At 36.4% G+C, this 27,614-nt stretch overlaps 1 protein-coding gene across 1 annotated transcript; it reads left to right on the forward strand.

Annotated features, from left to right (window-relative positions):
- The first annotated feature begins 9,842 nt into the window (after positions 1-9,842).
- LOC122281282 (ATP synthase subunit gamma, mitochondrial-like) lies at positions 9,843-17,385 on the forward strand. Its single transcript, XM_043092646.1, has 10 exons — positions 9,843-10,004; positions 10,188-10,368; positions 11,667-11,710; positions 13,745-13,897; positions 14,806-14,919; positions 15,003-15,130; positions 15,625-15,747; positions 15,832-15,951; positions 16,492-16,613; positions 16,871-17,385. The coding sequence occupies exons 2-10, from the start codon at positions 10,274-10,276 to the stop codon at positions 16,938-16,940; spliced, it is 969 nt and encodes a 322-aa protein (XP_042948580.1). The 5' UTR covers positions 9,843-10,004; positions 10,188-10,273; the 3' UTR covers positions 16,941-17,385.
- Positions 17,386-27,614: the final 10,229 nt, after the last annotated feature.

The following is a 27,614-nucleotide window of genomic DNA, read 5'->3' on the forward strand; positions in this document are numbered from 1 at the left end:
GAAGGTTTAGTTAGACATACTGCCCGAACAACTTACCTCCCCCCAGAGTACCAAAGGGCGAGATGAGCCAGAGGCCATCTCAACCGTCCTGTGGGGGAGAGCAGATCTAACCCTAAGGTTGCCCAAACATTACCTCATTTCGCCATGACAAAGAGTGGGCACAGCACTAGCCTAACCCTTACAGACTACCTCTACGTGAGGGTCACCAGGTGAGACTAGCCTTGGTTTAGCCCAACCTTTGCCACGGAGGAGAACGGGTCCAGCCTTGAGGGTGCCCGAACATTACCCTGTCCCGTAATGGCAAATGAATGATTACCTCCCCTAGGGGGATGAATGGGGAGAGAGTGGCTTGAGGCGCCTCTACCCCTCAATCAGCGGAGTGCAGGATAGTCCTAAGACTACCCGACACAACTTCAGAAAAATCGTCTCCTCCATTGGATAACGTCTTAAATCTTCTCCACACATCGGTCAAGCAGATCAGGTTTGCAAACTTCAGTGATTATTTACACCGATTGGTTTGGCCTTTGTAGCATTGATGAACTACCCCTCTCGCCAAGCACGAGGCTCAATGAGGTGAGCTTAGCCTATGAGCTGATCGACCTCCACCAAAGAATTTGGGCAAGTTCAGTCTTACATGTTGCTCGGCCCCCTCTCGCCAAGCACGGGGTCAACAAGGCCAACTTGGTCATACATACAGCTCAATCTTCGTAGAGGATTTCTGGGTGAGCTCAGTCTTACATACCACTTGATCCCTCTTGCCAAGCGTAAGGGTCAACAAGGCAAGCTTAGCCTACGAGCTGCTTGACCTCTGCCAAAGAATTTGAGTGAGTTTGGTCTTACATACTGCTTGACCCCTCTCGCCAATTGCGAGGGTCAATGAGGCTAGCTTAGCCTATGAGTTGCTTGACCTTCGCTAAAGAATTTGTGCGAGTTTGGTCTGACATACCACTTGACCCTTCTCCCTAAGTGCTAGGGACAACAAGGTGAGTTAAGCTTACATGCTGCTTGACCTTTGCTAAAGAATTTGGGCGAGTTTGGTCGTACATACCATTCACCTCCTCTCGCCAAGCGTAGGGTCAATGAGGCGAGTTAGGCTTACGTGTCGCTCAACCTCTGCAAAGGATTTATGTGAAGATTTTTGAGCGAGCCCAGCCTCACATGCTGCTTGACCCCATCTTGCCAAACGTGAGGGTCAATGAGGTAAGTCTAGTCATACATACCGCTCGACATCCGCAAAGATTTATGGGCGAACTTGGCTCATGTGCGCATGACATAAGCTTTTTTGTCTAAACTCAACTTACACAGATTCCCTGCAACCTTCGAAAAGTTTTTGGGACAAGACTAGTGACACAAATGCAAAGGACAACCAACAAAGCTTAGCCTAAATAAATGGTCAGCCAATGCAGGGGCGAACGAGTGAACAAGCCATTTTGCTCAGCAGGGTGCTAACCAACATTTAGAGTCTCCCTCACAACACAAGAAGTTATTTACTTGTCAAGTTAAAAGAAAAGTGTTAAGCCTAAATAAGAAATCAGCCTAAACAAGAAATCAACATACTATCACCCGCAAGGGGCTTGCGCCGCGTACAAACAAGCAAAGCGGGAAAGAACTATAAATATTGAAGGCGTAAATAAAAGACATTTTATTCATCAACTGTCAGAATTGTTACACAGAAAAGGTTACAACATATTCGCAAGAACCTATACAAAGAGAAAAAAGTCAAGAATGATCCCAAGGCAGGGTCAGGCTAGGTGGGGTACACTACGATACCATCAGCAAAAAAGACAGCATTAGCGGGGTCATCATAGAGGCACCATCCCAAAAGTATAGAGGAGCTAAAGATAGAAGGGTAAGAACAGGAGGCAAAGATAGGACTGAGAGACCAACCAAGCGCCCAAGACCCACAACCATCGAGGATAACCAAAGCGGAAACCATCCTCAGTCAAAGTTTCTCCCACACAAGCCCGGGCCCCATGTGGAAGTAGCAAATAGAGGATTCGCCCTAGTGGTTGCCACCCAGGTCAAAGGTCGTGGGGCCGCAAGGAGCTTGAATTGAAAGAAGCCCCCTCATTGAAGAAAGGGCCCCCTCTTTCTCCTCCTCTAGCCAGCGAGGAATTGCCTGAACCAGAATGGGTCCAGGTCACGAGAAGTCCCCTTCACTCGCCAGGCTTGAGTGAGAAGCCTAGCTCCATCCTGATCATGGGAACAGATCAAGATGTAATGACAGAACATGAACTACACGACGAGTCTTGAGATAGGAAAAACCATCGAATAAAGTGGCCACAAGGTTCGGCACGCACCACCTTCACAACACATCTTGCAGCGAAAAGGGGCAACACGGTCTCTGGTAAAACTTCCTCAGAAAGCCATTAAAGGCCCCCAAATGCTTGCTTCAACACAAGCACAAAGTGGGTTGCAGTACAAAAGGTCTGGCCTGGAGCCAGAAAGCTCATAAGAGTAAGAACTAGCGAGTGAGGGCTCAACATATAGGAAAGGAAAAGGTTTGAAACGCTTAAAAGGTAGGAAGAGAGGTTTGGTAGCAAATGACAAAACTGGAAGTATATATAGGTGAAATGAGACGGTTCACTTCCCAAGATTCGGGGAGCATACGTATCCCAGAGCCTCACCAAATTTAGTGTGAATCTCATGAAAAGCCCAGCATGAATCATGTGACACGCGCGATGAGTGTTATCCAACACCATCAATATGGGAAGACTAACGGGTAGACATTAATGGCCAACTACCCAAGATCCTTGCAGATTCATGAATGGAGCATCGAATACTGAACCAGCCTTATTGGGAAATCAAAAGTCAGTGTATAGCAAGGAAATCAGAGGAACGGAATATCAAGTGTCACCCTAAAAAAGGAAACCCCCACAATGGGCAGGCATATGGACCATGTAAAGGGAACATGCTAGAGATACAGGGGAACAATCATGACATAAAGGAGATGTATTATCATACGAAATGTATATATAGAAATGAAGGGACGCATTACGTCGATGGTCTATATAGGTAAAGAGCTAGGGGCGAAGAAGCTACATCACAACCCGCAAAAAAAAAAAAAAAAAATAAATAAAAGGAAAAGAAGAAAGAAAAACGACAAGCAGGATTAGTCACGAGATGAACCGGGGTCCCTTTCAGGGCTAGTATAGCCCCCCTCGAGAGGACCTGGCTCCTATACAAGCCTAGCAGGGGCAGCGCCAGCCCCCTCGAAATTGCCTCCCCTTAAGTTAGCATGCGCATCGCCCTCGAAAGGATGGTCAGTAGGATTATCATCCTCAGGTAGGAATACGTCCGGGACCATCGCTCGCTTGATCTCTTTAGCATGATTAAGAGCAGCTAGATCAGGCTTGAAGTTTCTAAATTCGATGACCTACAAGTATGTCGCCAACACCTCAGAACTTTCTTGAGGGTTCAGGATGACGTAGTCGCGCATCCTTTCGAGACCCTCAAGGTACCCGTGAGACCAAGTGTCGTCTCGAACAAAGAGAGCCCTCCCCGACTGTTCGCTTAAGTGAGTGGCAACCTCTTGCACCTATGCCAAGTCGCTCTGCAGATCCTAGGTAACCACGTCCTGGGCAGCTATCCTTTTATGGACTACTCCCAACTTGGCCAGTACCTCATTCTCACAAATTCTGGCCATAGACAGTAGGGCTCGTCGATCCTCTACAATGGCCAATAAAGTTGAGAGCTCCTCCTCTAACATTTTGATATGCTAAGAGTCAAAATCCCTAAGGCCCCTCAGCCTCTTGTTCTTTGCCTATGCTAGGTCCAATGACTCCTGAAGCTTGCTTAATGACTCTTGGGCCTTCATGGCCCACTCTCTAGCTATGACTAGCTCCACCTCCAAACAAATTCTCTCCCCCTCTCTCTGTTGGCATAATGGAGAGTCGTCATCACTATGGACCAAAGCTCTAAGTTCTCCCTTTCGAACACCTCTCAGCCACTCACAATATGCTCAGCCAACCATTCTACCCCATGCAAATTCTAAGTTAGAAGTAAAAGGCGAGGATAAAGAGAAATGCAGAAAATGTAGCTAAGGGAAGAGCATAGCACAAGAAGAGAGACCTCAAAAAGAAGCTTTCACAATAGCCTAAACGCCTACTCTAAGGCTTCCTCTTGCCAAGTTCTACCCTTAAGCCTAGAAGAGGCCTGAATGGCCTCATTTGCATCTTTTGACAAATGTGAGTCAACCCCACCTCCCCAAGATTCACCCAGGACCACCTCGCTAGGCTTACAACTGGAAGAAGTAGGAGCACCCTTGGGCATCAGCAGGGGGCAGATGTGAGAGATGGTGACATGTCCTCACAACCAAGACTATGTCGATTTCCCTCTCCGGAATCCCAAGTGACAGCTACGACCTTTCTAGGATTCGGCGGAGTAGGGATGATAGGCTTGACCACCGCGACTTCCCCAAGACTCGGTGGGGTAGGGATGGCAGGCTCAACAGCCGTGACCTCCCCAATACTCGACAAGGAAGGGATAATAGGCTCGATCGCCAACTGATCGTCTTCGGCAGTGCCAATGGTTGCATCCACCAGTGGGTTGGCAACATCAACAACAAGCAAAACATCACTCGTAGTGACCACCTCTACAGGAGATCCACGGACGGAAGTGCCTTCTTTGACAGACTCCAAATCCACCCCAAGATGGCCCGAGACTTCCTTGAACTCGTAATCCTCGACAGAGGATCGAGCAGTAGACGCTGACGAATGAGACATCTTTGCCTTTAGCTCTGGGGGCAGTTCCACCTCTTGGGTTTGACGGGGCACCTATCTAGAATAGTGTCCCAGAAATGCATTTGAACCAGGTTCCCTCTCTGAGACGCATCCCACGACTCCGTAAGAGTGCATGGGCCCCTTGGGCCAGGGATCGCAACAGGCTCCACAACTAAAGCCATAGGAGAAAGTGACATGGCGGATGTACTAGGATTTGTGAACTCTCCCTCCCTAGGACGCGAATTTGGCCTCGTAGAAGATGAAGAGGGAGCGAGGGGTTGCGTAGGCGCCATGAAACCTGGGCGCTCAGCGCCAATGACCCTCGAAGTTGAGGTCTTCAGGAACACAGAGTCATCCCCACTAGGCTTCAAGCTGGCTTTCTTCCCCTTACCCTTAAAAGGAAAGTCCAAGGCACATTGTTTTGATAGGTCAGGTGATAAGCGAATGGAGATACCATGGGCAGAAGGAACGACATGGACTATCAAAGGAAGGAAAGCGGCAAGATTGTCCTTCCCAAGAAGAACCTCAAAGTGAACAAAAAGGGGGTGTTGGGCCACCAAGTCCCAGACGATCACGATGTGATAAACTCATCTAGCATGGCGGTTGGGCGCACAACCCTATCACTTGGTACAACCCCCATGAAGCCCTAATTGAGAACTCATCATGACCAATTTGACCAACCAGGAACTACCACCCACAGCCAGCCCCGAAGAAAAATTTACTAGTCCAGTTGGAAATCTTACAATATCTCATGTCTAATACTATAAGGGCATTTATTCCTCTGAAGCTACAGATGTCCCCAATGCCCATCTTCACATTGTGAGTCAAGAGAAAGTCTCGATAAGTTAAATCAGCATGCTTAGGGTTGGCCTTCAACAAAGCTCGTCGTCATATGATACAACAACAAATCAAGATTTGCCAGGCATTTGGATGGAGTTGAGCAGGGGCCAACCAGAGACAATACAGGACTTACTAAACTAGACTATGATATAGCAACAAATCACATTGTTAGTCTCAGAGTGAAAAAGAACATGCTGGGAAAAGAGGCAACGTGAGACGCTGAGCCATCAATGCCAACAACCCTCTAACATGGCATCGGAGCTTTGAAAACTACCGTGTCTGGAACGTGATAAATCAAAGCCAGCGATTGAAAGAATTCAGGAGAGGCCTCTGAACGCCAAAAGTGGCTTGCATAGCTCGACTCTAGCGAGCCTGCCTCAGGGCAACACTTGAAACTTGTAGGTTCGGTAGATTTTCGGGCAGCCATTTGGACAGTGAGAATTCGACAAAAAGTGAAGAGCGGGAAGAAGTAAGGGCAAAGCGAGAAGAATGAGAGGAAGGCAATAATAGTACAATAGAATTTATGTTAGTAAACGATCAGCTCTCGATACGCTATGAGTATAGAGGGCGGAAGAATGATTTAAAGCCCCGCACACATACACGACCATGTAAGAAAGAGAACGTCTGACAGCTATCATTATGGAAAAGACGGAACAGTTGTCATTGGGTATCAGGATTAAATCCCTGGGAGCCGATTCGAGAACAGCAACAGGAGAACCAAGATTGGACACACGGAGCAATCAGATCGCCAGTGTTTTTGCTCAATCGGCCAGGTAGAAGCGATGAGATTTGGTGGAGTAACTATTGGGGGGATTTTTTTCGAGGCTCATGAAGAGGCCCAGACCAGACATCAGGAGGGTCCCTCGCGCCCTAGAGGGCCCGAAAAGCTAAGCCCAGGCCCGTGGAGTTCCTCAACGACCCAAACGAGATGTGTGACCCACGTAAGTCGGGCATGCCTGTCTGAGTCAAGATAAGATGTAACAAAGGAAGTGTGGGAAACCAAACCAGCAAAAGGAAGGAAAGCACGCCAAAGGGAAGAGAGCGGACTCCAGAGCAATATCAAGAGATCACGCCACATTAATTGAATTCAACATGAAATCACTTCGCATTAATTACTTCATTCAGGGGATCACGCCGCATTAATTAAGGTATGGTGGAAGGAACCCCAAAAGGACACTCCTTTACCCAGGTCATAGGGTATTTTTGTCTAACCCTTAGGGCTGGGTATAAAAAGACTCTCGGCCATCAGGTAAAGGGAAAGAGTTCTTCCAACTGAGAATTTACTTGCTGTATTTTCCTATTTCACGGAATACTGAAGGATCATTGCTGACTTAGGCATCGAAGGCTCCCCAGACCACCCTAGGTTCGCCCTTTCCAACTCTTTCTTTGTTATCGCAAGCCTAAGAAACCGAAGACTTGGATCGCTGAGAATCTAACCCTTATGCGTTCGAAACACGTCGTCAAAATTTCCCATCATTTTTTTAAAATATCATCATTTTTAATAATTTCTCTATTCTTTTATTTTTTTTCTTTATTTTTTGTGTCTCAGCTCAATTTTGTGGTTTTTTCATCGTATGTTCATTTTATAAATATTAAATTCTTCCATGTATATACACATATACATAATACACACTTACATATAATACATGTATTTATTCTCTTAGTTGTTTGTTTATATATATAAATATATATTTATATATAATATATACTTAATAATCCTGCAATGGTACATTGGAACGCATCGATACCTAATATTTCATTCTAGTACTTAAACCGAAATGATCACCAGAATATAATTTAAAACATTGTGTGCAAGCCCCTGCATTCTTTTGAGAAAAATGGATAAATCTAAGATCCATATGAAAAATTATTTTTTTAATAATGGATCCTAATTTTTTTCAAACAGAATACACGGGTCTTGCATACCTTATAACAGTATCTAATATTACTCATGCACAAAATACTACGATTACCTTAGCTTAAAAAATTAAAACTGGATTTCCATGTTCTTCAAAAACAAGAATATTTGGGCAAAGAAGAAAAGGGAACTTGAGGTCAAATAATTGCAATAAATAAATTTATATATTAAGCTATTTTATATATTATTTTAAAAAAAGAAATTGCATTGTGTGTGTGTGTGTGTGTGTGTGTGTTAATAAGTCGTGTTCATTTTATATCAAGTCGTGTATATTATATGATAAGGGTTAGTCCGAACACGACCCATTAAACTTAATGTGTTAGATTTCTAAATTCTAACACGACTTATTAAAATAACAGGTTGACACGACCTGTTTTGATCCGTTATGAACTAATTAAAAATATATCAACATAGCATGACCCATTTCGATCTGTTTCAGCCCGTTTATGTAAAAGGGTTGAATTACCCAAATAATCTATTTGACCCGATCAACATAATTTCACATAAAATTTAAAATTAAAATATCTCTAAAAAATATAAAACTAACTACATAAGTCTAAAATTAAAATCCAAACATTAAAAGCACCAAAATACACTCCATAGGAAGCGTGGGAAGCGGTCGTGACTCATGTGAACTGACTCAATTGAGAATTAAGAGAGGGACTTAATATTTGAAGATGAATGTGAGATTGTAAGAGAGTCTGAGTTAGAGTGCAGCAGGAATGAGACTTTTAACTTTTAGGTATAAATGTAAAAATATAAATTTAACTTTCTTAACAGATCATAACGTTAGTGACCCGTTAAGTAATCGTGTCTTAATGAGTCAACTTGCTTTGGCCCAAACCCATTAAAGCTAAACCCAAACCTACTTTTATCGTGTCGTGTTCGTATTGGGTTAACGAATCGTGTCACATATTGCTATCCTACCAAAAGGTAGCAGTGGTTGTTAAATGGGCTTTGTGGTAATTTTGCCTAAAGAACTAAAGAGCTCTCAAATTGAGATTCTTCTCCTTTACCCAACAATAGGGAACTAAACAGCAAAGTCACTACGGGAAGCGGAAGATCTAAGAGCACTCATAATGCAGTATTGTAATGCTAGCTAAAAAGTGGCTAGAATAAGAGAAAACATGCCTGATTAGGCACCATAAATCTTTTTTACTATGATTTACAGTCGTTCTGCAACCTTGAATGAAACAGTTGCATGGTTATTCTATTAAGTACCACTACTGAGTCATCTAAAATTTACTGCTCAAATAACTCTCCTTACGTGGCACTAGCACTTGGTGTTACGTGTTTATTATATTTAAAAAAATGTATTCAAAACAAAAGCATTTTGAAAAACACAAAAAAAGAAGATTGGAAATATAAGTTCTCTCTACTCATTTTGTGTTTGTGTATTTTTTAAGAAACCACGTGGTACTACGTGGTGATGCCACATTAAAAGGGTTACCTGAGTGATAAGTTTCAGATGACTCGATAACATTATTCTATCTTATTTTCTCTACTTGCTGAACAGGATTGTTCAACCAATCGGATTCCATATGCCGGTTAATTGATTCTGGACCAAAAACCACATCACTCAACCTGTTCCTACCTAGGTTGGGTACAGTTACGAGACCCGGATACTGGATTTTAAAACCCTATACTCGGTTTCTATGTAAAAAAAATTACAGGTTGAAAACCACAAAGCGGGTTTTAGATTGAAAATAATTAGAAAATATTTGGAGAATGAGATGATATGAAAAATTTATACATAATAGTGAAATGATTTGTGAATAATGGTGAAATTTTGTGAATAATAGTGAAATGATTTAAGTTATGATGTTTTATTAAATTTTTGGAAAGGAGATGGAAAAAATTAAATAAAATATTATAAAGTTAAAATATTGTTAGAATATAACTTTTTAATATTATATTTATTTTGAAATTTGAAAAAGTTAAATTATTTTTTATGTTTTGTTTGAAAGTTTGAGGCTAGATTTGGATATAAAGACGGTTTCAAGTTTAACTCATCTCAACTCATTTTATCTCATTATTACAACTTTTTTAAATTCTCACATAAAATATAAGAAATAATTCAACTTTTTTAAATTTTAAAATAATAAAATATTAAAAAATAATATTCTAATAATATTTTATTTAATTTTCAACTTTCATATAAAATAGTCTTATCTCATTATTCAAAGAGAAAATTATATTAATTAGGTAATGATTAGATAAAAAAAAGTTAAATATTTAAAATTAGAAAATATTTATATTGAAATAAAATTTGAAATCACGGATTCGGATTGCGGGCCGAAAAAATCACGGGGCCGAACATTTCCAGATTCCGGGCCGAAAACCACAAATCCGAAACGACGTGGTTTTATTCTTGACGTAAATCTTCAGCCCACACGCACGCTCCCTTCCGGCAACCTCTCTCTGTCTATCTAGTCCCTATCTCTCTGCTCTCTCCTTCCTCCCTCGCGTTTGACCCTAGCCTTCGAGTTTCTGCCACCGTTTCTCTCTCGCCGACTGCCTTTTCGGTAAGTGTCTATATCTTCGTTAGAATGTTTGAAACGAGCCCGATTTTAGAATTTGTTTGTTCGCATAGAAGGTTGGAGGAGTTGGAGCAACTAAAGCCCGAGTTTATTGGCCATATATAGAAACATTCACCCTTTTTTTCGATTGTTCCATTCAATCATTGTGCGATTTTTTTGCCCTTACAGATTATTCGGTCCATTGATTCTTCTGCTGCAAGCTTATATAACCCAGTTCTAGGGTTTTGTCACAACCGATCGCCCATCAGGAGCAAATGGCCATGGCTGCGGTTAGACGAGAGGGGAGGCGTCTCGCCCCTCTGATCTCCCCCCAATCAATCACCGCTGTCCGACCCTCTGTCATCTCTCAGTACGATCAAAACATGCTCATTTCTGTCTGTGTGTGTGATATCATACCTTTAGATTCAGATTCCTATTGTTTTCTTTTCTGTTTTGTTGCTGAGAAAGACGTGGGAAAAAATGGTATCGAGATATGAAATGTGGCTAGGTTTGGATACAAAGTTTGTTTCAACCCATCTCATATCATTGTTACAATTTTTCCAAATACTCACACAATATATAATAAACAATTCAATTTTTTCAAATCCCAAAACAGTAATAATATTAAAAAATAATATTTTATTCAACTTTCATCTAAAATCATTTCATCTCATCTCACCTCACTATCACTATCCAAACCTCACCTTAGAATAACTTGCTTTAGCTGTTACTCTCTCGCATCCTAAATTATTGAAAGACCTGATAGATTCCTTGATTCTTTGTAACCAAGCAAAAAATGGGGGGTTTTTGGGTTGCATTGAGCAATAGATGTACAAAATAAATATAGATATTTTACATATTATAAATATATATATACACACGTTTATCTACAATCTGTTTGGCTTCTGAGCAAGCACCGGATAATGGAAGAAGTCTCACGCTATTGATTTTGAAACTCAAAACAGTGGGAATTTATGTATTGTATTTCATACTCTGGTTTATGATAAAATAGAGGAAATTAAAAGGAAATGATTCTTTGAGATCCTTTTTTTTCCCTAGAAATTAAATTATCACTTCAATTAAATTGGATAGTTGTGTAGACATGATTGAAATTGTAAATCCCTTGGAAGTCAAATTAGTTGTATCAGATGAGTTGTATATGACAGTTGAGAAAAATCATCAATCCTAATGAATACACATGCTTTTCTTAATGGGTCGAAGATTCATGGAAAATAGAAGAAGTGTATGCCTTGTAGCAAATAATTATACTTAGTTTGAGACACAGTGATTTGATTTGAAGGACATTTTTTGTGTCTTGGATCTCTGGATGGAGAGAGAGATGGGAGAGATGAATTGAGATTTCCCTTTCTTTTCTAGACCATTTAGAAGTTCTTAGCCTTAGATATGGACCTTTGCCTTTTTCTTCTTCCTTCTTTGTGTGGGGTCTTTGCTGTATACTACTTATGTTGGGGTTAACAATAAATTTTAGGAAAACATGGAATTTCATTGAAACCGGAGAATACACATATCAAGGTTCTTGAAATTTTTTATCCAAAGAATAATTGTTTTTATTCTCATTGTCTTACTGCTCCAAACTTTTTTTTCTTCAAATACTTTCTATTCCTTTTTGCCTTTGGAAGTACTAAATCAACTGGTTTGGTTGAGCAGGGAGCAGGCCCCCCTGGGATTGCGCTCGATTTCAACTCAAATTGGTAAGAATCACTCATCATGCAGTATCTGCCTTTCATTACTGTTATAGACTTGCTTCTGTTGCACTATAGTGTAACGCTCCTTCCCGTAGGTGTGCCCGGTAAAAAGGCCCAACATAATAAAAGTACTTAATTTATTGAAAATAAATTCCTGAACAATAACAAATATATAGTCTTATAGCAAGAAAATTTACAACTTATACTTTAATGAAAAAAAGACACTTATTAACTAAGGGCATGTTTGGGTAATGTGATAAGATGAGAATTTTTTGAATAGTAGTGAAATGTTTTGAGTTAAGATGCTTGATTGGGTTTTGGGAAAGGAGAGAGAAAAAGTTGAATAAAAATTATTGTGAAGTTAGAAAACCGTTTAAATATTATTTTTGTTTTGAAATTTGAAGTTTTTATTTTTTATTTTTTGTGTTTTGTTTGTAAGTTTGGAAAAGTTGTAATGATAAAATAATGATTAGATAATGGGAAAGTTTGGAAAGATTTGAAATTGAAAAGTGTTTTGTGTTTGAGTTTGGAAAGGAAATTATAAGAAGTTTTGAGACGATCTCATCTAACTTCCCAAACAACCCCTAAGTCTGAAAATCCTTTGATGCATGATCTATGCCTGGCCATCAGCTCATCAACACTATCTTCTTCTTTACCTGGACAATTTAAAAACATAAAACAAAAAAAAGGCAAACAACAAAAATCAGTTGAATACTCAATAAGTAGTACATCATACAATAAACATAATAAACATATGGTTTTCTTGAAAGCGTGAATGCTTAATACTTATACTAGCATAAACATGTAACATGTACTATGCATAACTCATTAAACTTACCTTTCCCTTTCTTCGCTAGCACACCATAACCCTCATGCACAGGGTTGTGCACTGGTTCCACTGCCTCTTGCCACAAGAGGAACCACTTAACTTAACATGCTATGGTGGACCATGCTTAGTTCCGTGGTTTGCATATCCACCCATAACCACATTGGTATCATGCATCTCTTATGGACATTCTTAAAGCTTCTTTCATAATTTGTCTTTTATATTTTTTTATCACAATGCATATACATAATGAATGACACAGCTTCTTGTAATAATAAATGAAAACATATCATGATGCTTGTAAAACACATAATAAGATGACGATGAAACTAAGGGGATGCTCGGGGAATGGGATGAGATGAGAAATCTATGAATAGTAGTGAAATGATCTGTCAGTAGTAGTAAAATGGTTTGAGTTATGATATTTTATGGGTTTTTGGAACAGGAGAGAGAAAATTTGAATAAAAATATTTTAAAGTCAAAATATTGTTAAAATATTTTTTTTTAATATTATATTTGTTTTGGGATTTGAAAAAGTTAGTTTGAAAGTGTTTTGTGTTTGAATGATGTTTGGGAATGAAATGAGATGGGATGGGATGGGATGAGATGAGATGAAAAACATTACCAAACATCCTGTAACACTCATCACATCATAACTTGGTGTGTAAAAAGGGGTTTTCAATAAAGTTTCATACATACATAATACTTTAAAAGAAAACCATTGTTTACCATGTATGTAAGGGTATGATCATGCCTACTTGAAGTTGCTGGAAAAGGGTTGGACTTGATAGGATGAGACTTTTTTTTCCTCTTCAAATTGCAGTAGTTATCTAGGGTTAGGGATTGGTTGGCAATTATCACAAATTTAACAGCCAAAAATCAAATGGGCTTTGGCTAGAAAATACTTGGGCTTATTCATCCATCTCTAGGCCTAATGGGCCGGACCTACTCCATTTTAAATCTAGGTCCATAATTTCACATTCAATCCTATCTCCTCACTACTAGATCCTCAAATAAACTTATCAAAAAAAGACTAGATCCTCAAATAAACTTATCAAAAAAATACTAGATCCTCAAATAAAACATATGGGCTAATGGCCCAATAAAATAATCTTCCTTCTAGCTTTAACAAATTGGGCTTGTGGTCCGAACTTATAAGGCCTATAAAATTTCAGTCTGTATGTTACATATGGTTCTATTTTTCGGATATACAGTCAGAAACCGGATGAAGAGTGTGAAGAATATCCAGAAAATTACAAAGGCAATGAAAATGGTTGCAGCCTCGAAGCTTAGAGCGATTCAAGTTAGAGCTGAAAACTCACGTGGCCTGTGGCAGCCATTTACTGCCCTTCTTGGCGACACTCCCAGTATGTTCATTTTTTATCTGTGCTGTCCAAATATACGTTTTTTGTTTTTCATCAAATGTTACTTTTGAGTTAGTGACGTCATAGTAGTTTTTTCCTTATATAAGTCTATGAGTTTGACCTCAATGATTTACTTGTTCTTTCTGCATCTTTACGTCTTTGATATTTGTGCTTTTAGCCATAAATACTTCACATTTGTCTTCTCATCCTGCTGTAACTCTATAGAGAATATGTTTATGAGAGTGGTGACATAAATTTAACTTTCTACTACGATACCGTCATTTTCTACTAATTGTTCTGCATCCCCCTTTGAAGAAATGAGAATAATCCTACTGAATGTAGGGTAACAATGCCATTAATGGCATATTGGCTTCCCATGTTCTGCTACTTTGAAATGGTGTTATTCCCTGCCAGGGTTTCCAATCGACAATGGAGTTATTTTTTAGGAGTGTTGAACGAAGTAAGCCCCATTCAAATAATGTGTGCAAATCTCTTTTTAGAACTTTTTAATGTCATGACTTATTGAAAGGAAAGGATGCACAGAATGGATCTCTTCATATTTGTGCCAAAATTTTCTCCAAAATCTCTGTGAGAGCACACCCTGATATCCTTTTTTGTGTTTGAAACTAGTGTAAAAGTTTTGGTGGAAGTGCTTAAAAGATGAATCGAAAGGACGTCCTTTGCATTTGTCTCATTCAAGCTAACAACTTTGGGCTTAAAATAATTTTTCCACTGATGTTCAGTTAAAATTATACTTTTTACTGAACATAAAAGTATACTCGATAGATGTACGGTTTCCATGCTTGAAATTAAAAAGGCTGATCTTATTGCTTTTCTTTTTATTCTTTGTTTTCCCATTCTGAGAGGTGTATAAATTTCCCTAATTGTGCTACGTTTTGTTGCAATACTAGGTGTTGATGTGAAGAAGAATGTCATTGTTACCATTTCTTCAGACAAAGGTCTTTGTGGTGGAATTAACTCTACATCGGTCAAGATAAGCAAGGCTTTGAAGAAGTTGACTGCTGGTATTTGTTAGGAGGGAATTCCTTATGTGTTATTATCATAGATTGGTTGCTATCTGAAAGCAAATATATATCTACTGCTGCAGGCCCCGACAAAGAAACAAAATACGTTGTTTTGGGAGAAAAAGCAAAGGCTCAATTGATACGTGACTCAAAGAAGGATATCGAGTTATCCATAACTGAGTTGCAAAAGAATCCTTTGAATTATACGCAGGTTAATATCTGTTCTTTCCCACCACCATATATTACAGAAGTATTTTTCATTGTTTGTTTGCATATATGTGCATTGGATTTTAGAAGTCTTATCTTATTGTTGTTATTATGTTGAAGCTTGAAGTTATCTTTAAATAAAATTAATTATTGAATGCTAGGGGAATGGTTAAGATCTGTGGATGTACAAGGTTTTTCTGACTTTAGATCGTGCATATCAAGGTTTTTTTAATTTTCGTTCATATTAAATTTGCTCTGTAGATTTCCAGTTCTTCTTGAGGCCTTTCTCTTTACATCATCCTCGGTACTTCATCCCGATTCCTTAAATGGCCGATAAATTTGATTTTTGAAGTGAAATAAGGTTCCTCCTTTGTTGATTTTTTTTGTCTCTCACTCATTTGAAATAAATTCGATGGCTATATTAAATGTATAAGTCTGAATAATTTCACATGTAGAATTACTTTTCCTTGTGTTCCATTCAAATTGTTGTCCTTTCAGGTCTCTGTTCTGGCAGATGACATTTTAAAGAATGTTGAGTATGATGCCTTGAGGATTGTCTTCAACAAGTTCCAGTCAGTTGTCTCATTTCTTCCCACTGTGGCAACTGTTTTATCTCCTGAGGTGATGGAAATGCTTCGCTAACTTGTTATGTGTTAGCTCCCTTTCCTTGTTCTGATTTTGGTTTCCTAACGTTGTTGATGCTAGGCTGTGGAGAAAGAGGCTGAATCTGGGGGAAAGCTTGGTGAACTAGACTCTTATGAGATTGAAGGTGGTGAAACAAAGTCAGAAGTACTCCAGAATCTTGGGGAGTTCCAATTTTCTTGTGTAAGCCATTCTTAGCGAAGAAGATTTCTATGTTTGAACTTTGAGCAGTAGTGGGGACAAGGATTTACTGTTCTATGTAACAACAAAAGTCTTATGTAAGCTTTGAATCTTAACAGTTGAAATATAGAAGTTTAATATCTTGTTTATCGAGCATGCCTAGGAGTTGGCAACATCGACCAAGCCTCCCGTTGGTATCTGATATTTTGCTAATTTTTATTACTGAGGCAATATTCGTACTGAATCTTGCTCTAAGGTCCACTTTTTGAAACAACTGTAATGTGTCTTTGAATTTAAACACTTCATGGGCTACAGGTTTACCAACTACTTCTTATGTTCGGAGGATTCCCTTTATTTGGCATGTGGTAGATGTTGCTGGAAAAGTTTTAGTTTTCACCTTTTCTTTACGGATGTTTGAGTTGCCAAGCAGCAGTGCTATGCAACTACTCTGTCAAAATGTCAATATCCAAAATGTGTAGTGCCTTTCATTTTGGTAATGATCCCTATTGATTTACTGAGAAAATTTTCAATATTTCCCCACAGGTCTTGTTCAATGCGGTGTTGGAGAACGCATGCAGTGAGCAAGGAGCTAGAATGTCTGCTATGGATAGTTCAAGCAGAAATGCGGGCGATATGCTTGATCGACTCACACTCACTTACAACAGGTCTCACTCACTCACAATCACCCACCCACCCACACACACAAAAGCACACGCACATACATGCACAACATCCACACACCAATCTCTCTCTCCCCCACCCCACACACACAAGGCATGAGTTTGGGTAAAAGCAAATCAATTGGTTATGCTAGTTAATTGAATTATTACCTCTGATTCTAGTACACTCTAGAGGGTGAAAGTCAGCTATTTTATTTGCTGTTATTTCTAATTTATGTTGTTTTTCATATTGTTTGCGACAGAACTCGGCAAGCATCTATTACCACTGAATTGATCGAGATTATATCTGGAGCATCAGCCCTTGAGGGCTAATTGCAGAAACTCTACTTGCAATTTATCAGACGGTGACGAAATAACATGGAATTTCATGGTGATAGTTTCTGAAGAGGTTTTTTTTTAATTTTTTTGGCCAAACTACTCCAATAATTACCTAGGGTCAATCTCCTTACTGGGAGTGTTAAATCATATTTTTTGATGGTTTTAATTGAATTGGGAGTCTCTTTGTTTTCAATTATGTGCCTTAAAACACCTGGGAGTTGGCTCAAGTGGTGAAGACCTTGGTCTTGTTAGTAAGCTCTTTCCAGGTTTAAGGTTCAAATCTTCTTGGGTGTAAACAATTTTTAGGAGCCATTAGATTGGTGGAACTTCCATTGAATTACTCATGGTGCACTTGCGGAAAAATCCTTGTACCCTTGAGATTAGTCATGGTTTTGTTCTTGAACGCCATGTGCCAATAAAAAACTTGCTTGCCTTAAAATTTCTCCTCTCTAATTTCATTGTATAAACAAAAAATGTCCATTCGATGATTATGTGTTGTTTTCTCTTACAAGCTCTGTAAAGAGAATGCCGGATGTAAAGTATGTAATTACATATCCTCGTATTAGATATTTACCGAGTATGGATGACAGAAATTTTATTTTTAATGAGAAATGCTACATATCATCTCATACCACACATTTTATATATTAAAATATTATTTTTTATTTTTTATTTCATTTTATTCTTATTAAACTAATTGAATTATTCTATTTATCATCTACACACTACATATTTATTATAGAAAAATGAAAAAAAAATTAAAATAAGTGTGGTGTGTGAAGTGTGAGGATGACAAAAAGAATTTTTCATAATTTATACAACCTTCTCGTTGGCGGAATGAGTGTAATTCCGGATACAAATCTAGTAGAGGTTTTGGTGCATAATCTCTTCGACTCTCTTGCGAATACTGATGGACTAGAGTACCATGGCATGCATACCTGCTTTTGATTTGAACGTGGTATCTCTTTTATGACGTGGCTCTAGACTAATAACAGGGGTTTTGTATTTTAATATTCCAATAAAGATAGGCTTTGAATGGACCCTTCTTATGCTACATTTTTGACCAGGCTATTTGAGTGCATAATATAAGCTTTGACAATGGCGACAACATGGAAGCTATTTTATTACCCGTATCTTATAAATAGTGACATAACAGAGACAGGGAGACTCTCGGATAACTCTCTTTGTTGAATGGTTGGTTAAATTTGCTGTAAGATAGTGGTTGACAAGATAGTGATTCTTACAAGTTCATATCTTTGCTTTTCTGATGGCACACATCAAATTTTTATGATTGTACCTTTGCTTAGGAGACTATTAGAGTTTCCTAAAATAATTCCTATCAAAAGCTTAAAATTTACTCTAGGAAATTGTAGAGATAGAGGAGAGGTCTTTTGTTTACATGTTTACTTTTTCACTCTCTTAAAACTAACATATATAAAAATCTCATTTAAAGAGCTTTTTAATGGGATCGTTAATCAACTTTCCTAAAAGTTAATTAATTGCCAATGATGAAGAGTTAACTAACTATTTGTAACTTCCTACCCATGTGGACACTACATGGGTCATGATGTGTGCGGCCTAACGAGAAGGCAAATGGTAGGAGTACTATATTAAATCACCATTTTACTAACATAGTACATCATTTATAACGTCTCGTCAATACTCCCGATTATTTGATCTCACTAGGTCAAGGATCTTTAATCCCTTGTAAGTTTACAACCTAAAGAAATTCTTGACCTCACATTATGTAATATGCTCATGATCATATTGAGTCATATAGACATAACCACCCGGGTTATGAGTCATAAAATAACAAGTAAGAATCCAAATAATCTTTCTTAAACACTTATGTTAATTCAATTAGACTTGATTGTTTTTCTAGACATGCTCTGTGAGACCTATCATTCGTGGCCTTATGAAAACATGCCAAAGTAGGAAAATCAAGTTTTCATCTTATGACATAGTTTTAGGTTTAAAAGCATATGAATAGATTATCTATTGATCCATTAGGGCTCACATAGTGATGGAGCAATGGCCAATTCATTCACTACCTCATACGGTCTTCTATAGCATATACAATATGAAATGTATGTTATGGCGGAACTCCCACTCAATTAGGCTTGTTATATTCAAACGTCATAGGAATCTGAGTCTAGTCACCATAAACATGCCTTAACTTGAGTTTTTTAGTATAGCCACTCATCTAACATCTGTCTAAGATCTCAAATTTTGCTTTAATCAGGTTTGTGCAAATACTTCATATACAACTCTTGTAAGTCTTATTTTAGCCAAGGTAAGGCAACATTCTTCAAATTTATCTTGAACGCTTCTAAAGCATTAATATGTTTACTTGCTCTCTTTCCAAGCACTAAAATAATTAATTTGTCTCATCTTGCTCGTTATTCAAGTGCCAAGGTGATCATCCATGTAATTGAACTAATCTTTGCTTGGTGACATCTTTATAATATGTGTTTTTCACTTATAATATGAGATAAATACAACAATATCACTGATGTTGGGTGTTGAGATACTCTCAACATTCATCAATATACTTCACTACTATTCATTACTTTATTATTACTTTTCACCTATTTTTTACTACTATTCATTAGTTTTTATTACTATTCAATATTATATTATTACTTTTCACCTACTTTTTCACTACTATTCACAACAATCTCAACACTTCTCAACACCCAAACTCAACTTTTCGAATGTACAATAAAGTCTAAGTTATCTTTCATACAACATATATTAAATTTGATATTAAATTTGATAAAGTCCTAGAACTCCTAACATGAGTTCGAAAAATATTTCTACTAGTAGTTTTAGTAAGAGGATTAGCTACCATCTTGATAGAAGAGATATGTTGTAGGATTACCTCACCCAACGCAATGATATCTCTAATGAAACCAAATACTATGTGTTTGGTTTTGCCACAGTATTTGGAATAATTTACATATGCCAAAGCAATCATACTATCAATGTGTATCTTAAAGGCTTCATCTGCAATAGTCATAATCTCTAGTGGCTCTGAAAAATCTCCTCAACCAAATAACCTCTTATATAGTTGTTGAACAAGCAACGTACTCTAACTCCATTGTGAACAAAGCAATACATGGTTGTTTCTTACTACACCAAGAAACAACTGATGTGAACTAATGGAATCAAAATCTCTTGAACCCACAATCAAATTGAAAACTTACCCAAGAATAAAGTCAAGAAGATCTAGATCCATTGAAATCTTGTTTCAAGAACCTAGATTTGATAAGAATGCTATAAAATTTTTGCCTTTGATAAGTTCGTTGTTCAATCAAGAAAACTTAGAGAAAACTGAAAAGTTCTCTGAAATTTCATTCAATACTAAAACTTGTGTAAAATGTAGCTGCAAGGCTGTTTTTAATCCCTCATTGCAACCCTAGGCTAACTAACATAAATCCTAGGCCAACTAAGGCCTTCATTAATTAAAAGTCATTGGCTAAACATCTTCAAACCCAAAACATCCCCTATAGCTAATAAAAGAAATCAACTTAATGAATTAAATATAGAAACATAAAATAGGCCCACACACCTATACTTATTGAAATAAAGAGATTATACTAAACCCTAGGCTATGCCAACCCCCTCTATAGCTTGTATCACATGGGTTAAAAATGAATTTTTTTTTTCTTTCAAGCCCATCTTGAATGTTGGAGTCTTACTCGATGAATTTGCAAACTCAGCCCAAGTAGATTATACCAATCCTTGCATTGATTTCTTGATCTTCTTAGCTCTTGACCTTGTGATTGGCCTATCTTGAACTTGCAATGGATCCTTTAGTGGTGCTTGTTGATTCTCATAATCCCCCATTAAGCATAAATGCTTAAGCAGTGTAGATTTACACTCATCTGTAGCCCAATCAGCATCGCTATAACCTTTCAATTTCATATCTCCACTTTGATAACAAAAAATGAGGCCTGTTGTCCCATGAAAGTATCAGAAAATACTCTTAATTGCATACCAATAGACAAGTCCTAGGTTACTTTGATAACGACTAACTAATTCAACTACAAAGCAAATGTCAGGTCGTGTACACAACTTAACGTACAATGGACTTCCAATTGCAGGAATTCTGATCATCTTTTTTTTTTTCCTTATCATTCTTTGGGCAATATTCTAGACTTAAATTATAACATTTCTTGTAACAGCCTGCCAAAAATTCAATAAATGATTTTTTTTAGGCATTAGGAATCTTATGAAAATTAGAAAGTTTTTACGAATTGATCCATTCGTATAGGTTATAATTTGTCAGCATAGTCAGTTTTGCTACTCACAATGGTGTCATAAGCATAATGTTATTTATTAGAGATATTTAGGAGTGTGAGAATAAGAAAAGGTATGTGCCATTAGTTTCGTATGAATATTTAAGATTTTATGACGCAATAAAATCATTTTCGATTTCCAGAATAATGCTTATTTGAAAATGAGTTTTGATTATTTCGAGACATTTTAAAGTCAAATTTTGATTAAAAAAAATTCATATTGGGGTTAGTATGAATATTTAGGATTTTGCAATACAAAATTATTTTTCAATTTTTTAGAGTGAATAGTAACCTTGGTGTTAGCACCTAGAATAGTGTTTTCAAAATCATAGTGTGGAATGTCATAACTAGATTAGAGAAGTTTTATTTAGATACTTGAAAAAATCTTAACCATATTTGGTGAATAGAATTGGACACTTGGCACCAAGAAGAACCATGAGATGGAAAATGTGAAGGAAATAAAGTTTCGTAATCATGCCACCTAAGCCAAATATTATTCTATTTAACCATCCAATTTGTGCCAAACTAAAGAGTGTTTCAACTCAAGTAAAACCTCAAATACTTGGAACACATTTGAAACCCTAAAAGCTTAGTTGAAACTGAAACCTTAAATGGTTTCCCCAAACCTCAAAGTTGGCCTTCAAAACCTAAATGAACTCAGTTTTAAGCTTTTTAGCTTAGTGCTTAATCACTTGATTAAATCATTTTCATATGCTATTAACCACTCAAATTCATGTTATTATATCATTATTTATTCTTTTAAACCTTGGTAATTTTATTAGGCAAAGAAAAACTGGATTTGGGTTTGAGAGCAACCCCAACCCCCTTGAAACCCTGATTCAAAAGGTCATTCACACCCCTCATATCACCCTCCAGATGTGTAAGAGGCATTCAGGTGATTTCCCCATTCATTTGGTCACTTTCCAACTCTTTTCTTGGAAAGGAAATCAAAGAAGCTCTAAGGTAGATTTTCTAGCTTAACTTTCTTGACTTTTTTAAACAATTGTAAGTGTTTTCTCATGAAGTATTCCTCACTAAAGTTGTTCATCTTTGAGTCTAATTTCTGTTGGTATATTTTATGTCAATTTTCTTGGTTAAGTAATAAGTGAAACACCGGTTTAGTGTGAAGAAGTCATTTTGGGCAATAAACTAGACAATGTGTGATGTTTTGATGAATTTGACCAAGTTATTGGCAAGATCTTGGTTTGATTTCTTTATGGAATATATTTAACATGCTGATATATAATATGGATGAAGATTCGTTGCATGTTATAATCTTTTGATGACATTTTTACTTAGATCCGAAAAGTTGAAAACTGGAAGGTTGAAAACAGTTTCAGTTTTGAATAAGCATGAATCTTTTATTTAGACAGCATGCTCCAATGGTTTTAATATTTTTATATGATATTTCCAAGACTTTTATTCACATTTTAGGATGTTATTTTAAGGATTTTGTAGTTGGTTTTAAAGATATGATTTTTTTTATGCATGAAAAGGTTCGGCTAGGTCATGTATTTGAGGTTTTCAGATAGATTGATGTTTTGATTTAATTTTGGCCATGTGATTTTTAGTTTAATGCTTGGATCTATTTTAAGACATGATTTTTAACCATATAATATTGTTGATTTGTGAATAATTTCATGCGATGTTTCGGATCAAAGGGTTTTATCAAAACCAAACCATAAAGGAATCTATTTTGGTGGAAGTGTTAAGGCCGGAAGCTTTGTGTTGGATTTTTGTAATTATTATGGTTTTTACTTGATGATTCAAAGTATGTTAGTTCTTAAAGAGTTTGTTATGAACATATTTGAAGTATGTTTTTAAACTTTTGGAGTTCTTGAAGATTTTTTAAAAAGAGATAAAACCTTGAGAATTAACAGTTGTGTTTATAGTTAAAACACTTGAAACTTTGTATTAAAAAGATTTGTGATTTTGTGTAGTGAATTTTTATTGTTGTTCTAGTATGCTATTTGAACATAGGATATGATTTTATATGTTACAATAATTTGGTTTAAGCATAAGAAATGAGGTTAGATGAATTGCAATAAAAATCAAGAGATTTGGCTTACGTGTGTTTTGGCCAAGTTATTTTTGATATAGTTGTGATGTATTTTAATTTTTTCTAATTATTTAGATTTAGGACAAAATTTTTATGAGAAATGTGAATTTTGGTGAGTTTAAAATTAGGATGTGAAATCCTTAAGTTATGGATAAAATTATTATTTTTTCACATATAAAGGGGTAAAATAGTAATTTTACTCTGAGATAGTATTTTTTAATGTTCTTAAATTGTTAGTAAAGAGTTTCTAATGTTTAGAGATTTTGCTTACAATTTCTCATATTTCACATTTTTTTTTACTCCGTAATGCAACGATCATTGTAAATTAGTATCTAACTTGCTTCCAGAATATTTGTCATGCTATCATTGTAAGTTAGTAAGAGACCATCATCCATGTAAGTTATTATAAACGTCATTTATGTCATGCTATCATTTATTTAAAGTACAAGTTTATATATAAGTAAGTTAGTTTCTAACTTATTGTCAAATTTTTGTATATGTGTGTTGGTAAGGGAACTATTGTCAATGTTCTTGTGTTATCATATATGTTATGTTATGTCATGTCACTACATGTATGTCTGTTATACATTATTTTCTGTCACTCAATTGTTTATCTATTACACATTATATTCTCTGATCCAATATTAAACTATTATACTTTATATTCTATCATGCAATGTTTATCTTTACACCTTATATTCTGTCATGCAATGTTTATCTGTTATACTTTATAATTCTATTTCTTAATTTTTTATTTATTACACGTTATGCCATGTCAAGAAACATTTTTATATTTCACGTACTGCCATGTCATGAAATGTTAGTTTGTTTGATGTTATGCCGTTTCAAGAAATGTTTTTATATTTCATAATATGTCAGGTTATTCAAACACACAAATGTCACGTTATGTTACATCAGGTTATCTTTCATTTCATGTTAAGTCATGTCTCGAGTACAAAGTATTTATCGAAAATAATTTTTTCACGTCAAGTCAAATCTGTATACGTTTATATCTTGGTAGAACTTTTTTGTTGACGCTAGAGTGTTTAAATTAGTGTAAAATCTCTTGGGTTGACGAGGTAAAGATCAACAAGTTTCGAATAGGGCCTAATTAATTAGTCACCGAATTAGAGTAGGCACTAACACCTATGGTGCTCCCCCCCCCCCCCCAAATACGTACTTGTGCTGATATAGATACCTGTCATTAGATACGTACATTTTGTTTTCCACAGCAGTTGCATATATATCTGTAAACTGATATGTATGTTAACTCACTCATAACTGGTGTGGAGACTGACTCACTCAAAAATGAGTAGTACAAAGCTATCCCAAGTGTAGGAGGGTGTCGTGTAATAACTAAGAATAAAACTCCTAGATCGTCTCCTCAGAAAAAGTTGTTTAAATCTAAATTCGTATAAAATGATGAAAATTTTTACAAATAAAAGTGGTAGTATATACAATGAATGAAAAAGTGTAATGGAAATATAAAGGGCACTAGTCATAGACTAGATTCATACTTTTATATTTTTTTTTAGTGTTGGAATGGAACGTAAAATATTAACAAATTGAAATTAACAATTAAAGATTCAACTACGCTAAAAAATTTTAATTAATCTAAAAATTAAATAATAAACTAAAATTATCTATAATGTAATTGTAATTCATATTTAATAGAAGTTTAAAGAAATAAGAAAAATAATTGACATAAAATAAAATAGACAGCAAATAAAATATCCAACTTTTAATCCAAAAATATCAAGAATACACTATAAACTTTAAATTGAAAGTAAATAAAAAGTAGGGAATAAAAAGATCAAGCCAAATGAACAGAGATGGAGATTGAAAGCAGTGGAGGGGGCTAGACTATAGCAGCAATTGGACCCCTCAAGGAGCTCTTCAACGTGCTACAATGTGAGTGAGTGCCCTAGAAGAATTTGTGTTGCGGCGTGAATTAAAGACCCAAGAGAAAGAAAATTCCATTGAAAATGCCCCCAAAAGATCCTCTTGTGTGCAGCTTGAAATACACTCCCCAGAGAAAAAATAGTGTGCGGCGCATAAGGAATAAAAGTCTGCCGTGTAGTCTTGAACTCCCCAAGGAAAAAATAAAAGTGTTCCGTTGGTCAAACTCCACCAAGGAAAAATACAAGTCTTGTGTGTAGCACTTGAAGTCCCAATCCAAGTCAAAGTCTCCAAATCAATTAATGTAGCCCTTGGTCAAATTAGAAGTGTGGCTGAAATTAATTCCCCATCACCAAAGTGTTGACGGGTGTTAGAGACCCTAAGGTTAAAGTCTCCTCTGAATAAATGCATATCAAGGTCAAAGTCCCTTTTTCATTTATTAGTCTACACAAAAAAGATAAAAATAAAAATTAGAAATAAAATAAAATAAAAATAAAAATATAATATCAAAAAGATGTTATGCATGTAAAAGAACATTGTCCAATTAAATCACAAGTTATAATATTAAGCAAAACCATGCTATTTATCAATTTAAATCACAACTCAGATTTATGCATTTTAATTATTTTTTCATCTAAAATCAATAATAATGTAACGAAAGAATTAAAATATATTTGTTCTAGATGTATAAAAATATTTAATATTTCAGCTCAATCGCATCTCCCAACTAGTATTTTGCTAATCCTTGAGCAAAATAGTGAAAATTAGTTGAGATAGCATTGCATAAAGATCGAAATTCAAACAAAAGCAATCAAACACAATTCCAAATTCTCACAAAAGGTGATCCATGACTACTCAACCCCAGGAGCTATACCCACCAAGATTGTCTCAACAATCCTTCACATAGAATTGGAGAAAATGTCCCAGAACTTAGATGTGTATGTGTAGTTACACAATTGTGTGTTCCTCATTATTAGTCAAGATTTGTCATAGGATTTTTCAACATTAAAATTAATCATTGCTGATTCTAACCACCTCAAAGCCTAAGGGACTAGCAATTTTCACGCTAACTCTGTTTAAAGGTTGAATACTCAACCCCCAAAATTAGGTTAATTGTTTCTAGTTCTTTATTTAAGAAAGTTCACTAAACTGCTTTTATCTTCTTCTTCTTCTTTTTCTTTTGATTCTTTTCGAATCCTTTTTATTAGCATGGCTTGGTAGTCCTGCAGTTTACTTCTCCTGTGTTAAATTAGTGAACAGTAAATGATGAACACTACAGGTGTAAGCATGTGCAGATGTCTTTCAAACTTTTCCCTTCATTCTATATAAATCTTACCAAATCTCATCTCAATAAGTATCGCAGGCCGGTGTTTCAAACCATTTATCAACTAATATGATGCATCAGAAATCATACTCTATGCTCAAGGTTGAAAATAAATCTTTACAAAATAACTCTGCTCAACCACTCTACCAAAGTGCTCAAATTTCACAAAATGCTAGAAATAAAGTGTGCACACGCTACCCCCAACTAGTGAGAGATATGATCCTCAATGAATTAAACGAAAGAAAACAAAATGCACAAGAATAAGTAAGCAACACGGACAACCAATCATGTAATATAAAATGAAAGCAAAATAACAAATATAAATAACAGATAAAATGAAATGAAAGAAAGCCATAAAGAGAAGAAGTAAATAAATCAAAATAAAAAAGGATCTTGCACAAGCAAGATCTCCTAGTTTTGAACGCAGTCCTATAAGCCTAGATAGCATCAACCAGTTTTTCAGACCAGTCCTTCCGAGTGGGATGGATAATTTTTTCAAAAATAAGTTTGATCTCTCTATTAGCCAACTCAGCTTGACCATTAGTCTGGGGGTGATATGGAGTAGAGACTTTGTGAGTCACTCTATATTTCTACATAAGTTTTTAAAAAGGTTTGTTTAAAAAATGTGAACCCTCATCACTAATAATCGCCTTGGGCATGCCAAAACGTGCAAACAATTCTTTCAAGAAACAGATGACAATCTTATGATCATTTGTTCTACAAGGTATGACCTCTACCCATTTTGAAACATAATCCACAGCAACTAAAATATAAGAATTCCCAAATGAATTTGGGAATGGTCCCATAAAGTCAATCCTTCAATAATCAAATATCTCAAGTGTAAGAATAGGGGAAAATGGCATCATGTTACGTGCTGTGATTTTTTTCAAGTTTCTGACAAGGCTCACATGTCTTACAAAAAGACTCCACATCTCTAAAAATAGTGGGCCACACTTTGCAAAATTTTGGGAACAATTTTCTTAGCTGCAAAATGGCCTCCACAAGCCCCAGTATGACAAAAGTGAAAAACAGATATAAACTCATCATCATGAATATATCAACACACCAACTTATCAGCATAATAC

The sequence above is a fragment of the Carya illinoinensis genome, chromosome 11 (genome assembly GCF_018687715.1).
Source record: "Carya illinoinensis cultivar Pawnee chromosome 11, C.illinoinensisPawnee_v1, whole genome shotgun sequence".
In the NCBI taxonomy this organism is placed as follows: Eukaryota; Viridiplantae; Streptophyta; class Magnoliopsida; order Fagales; family Juglandaceae; genus Carya; species Carya illinoinensis.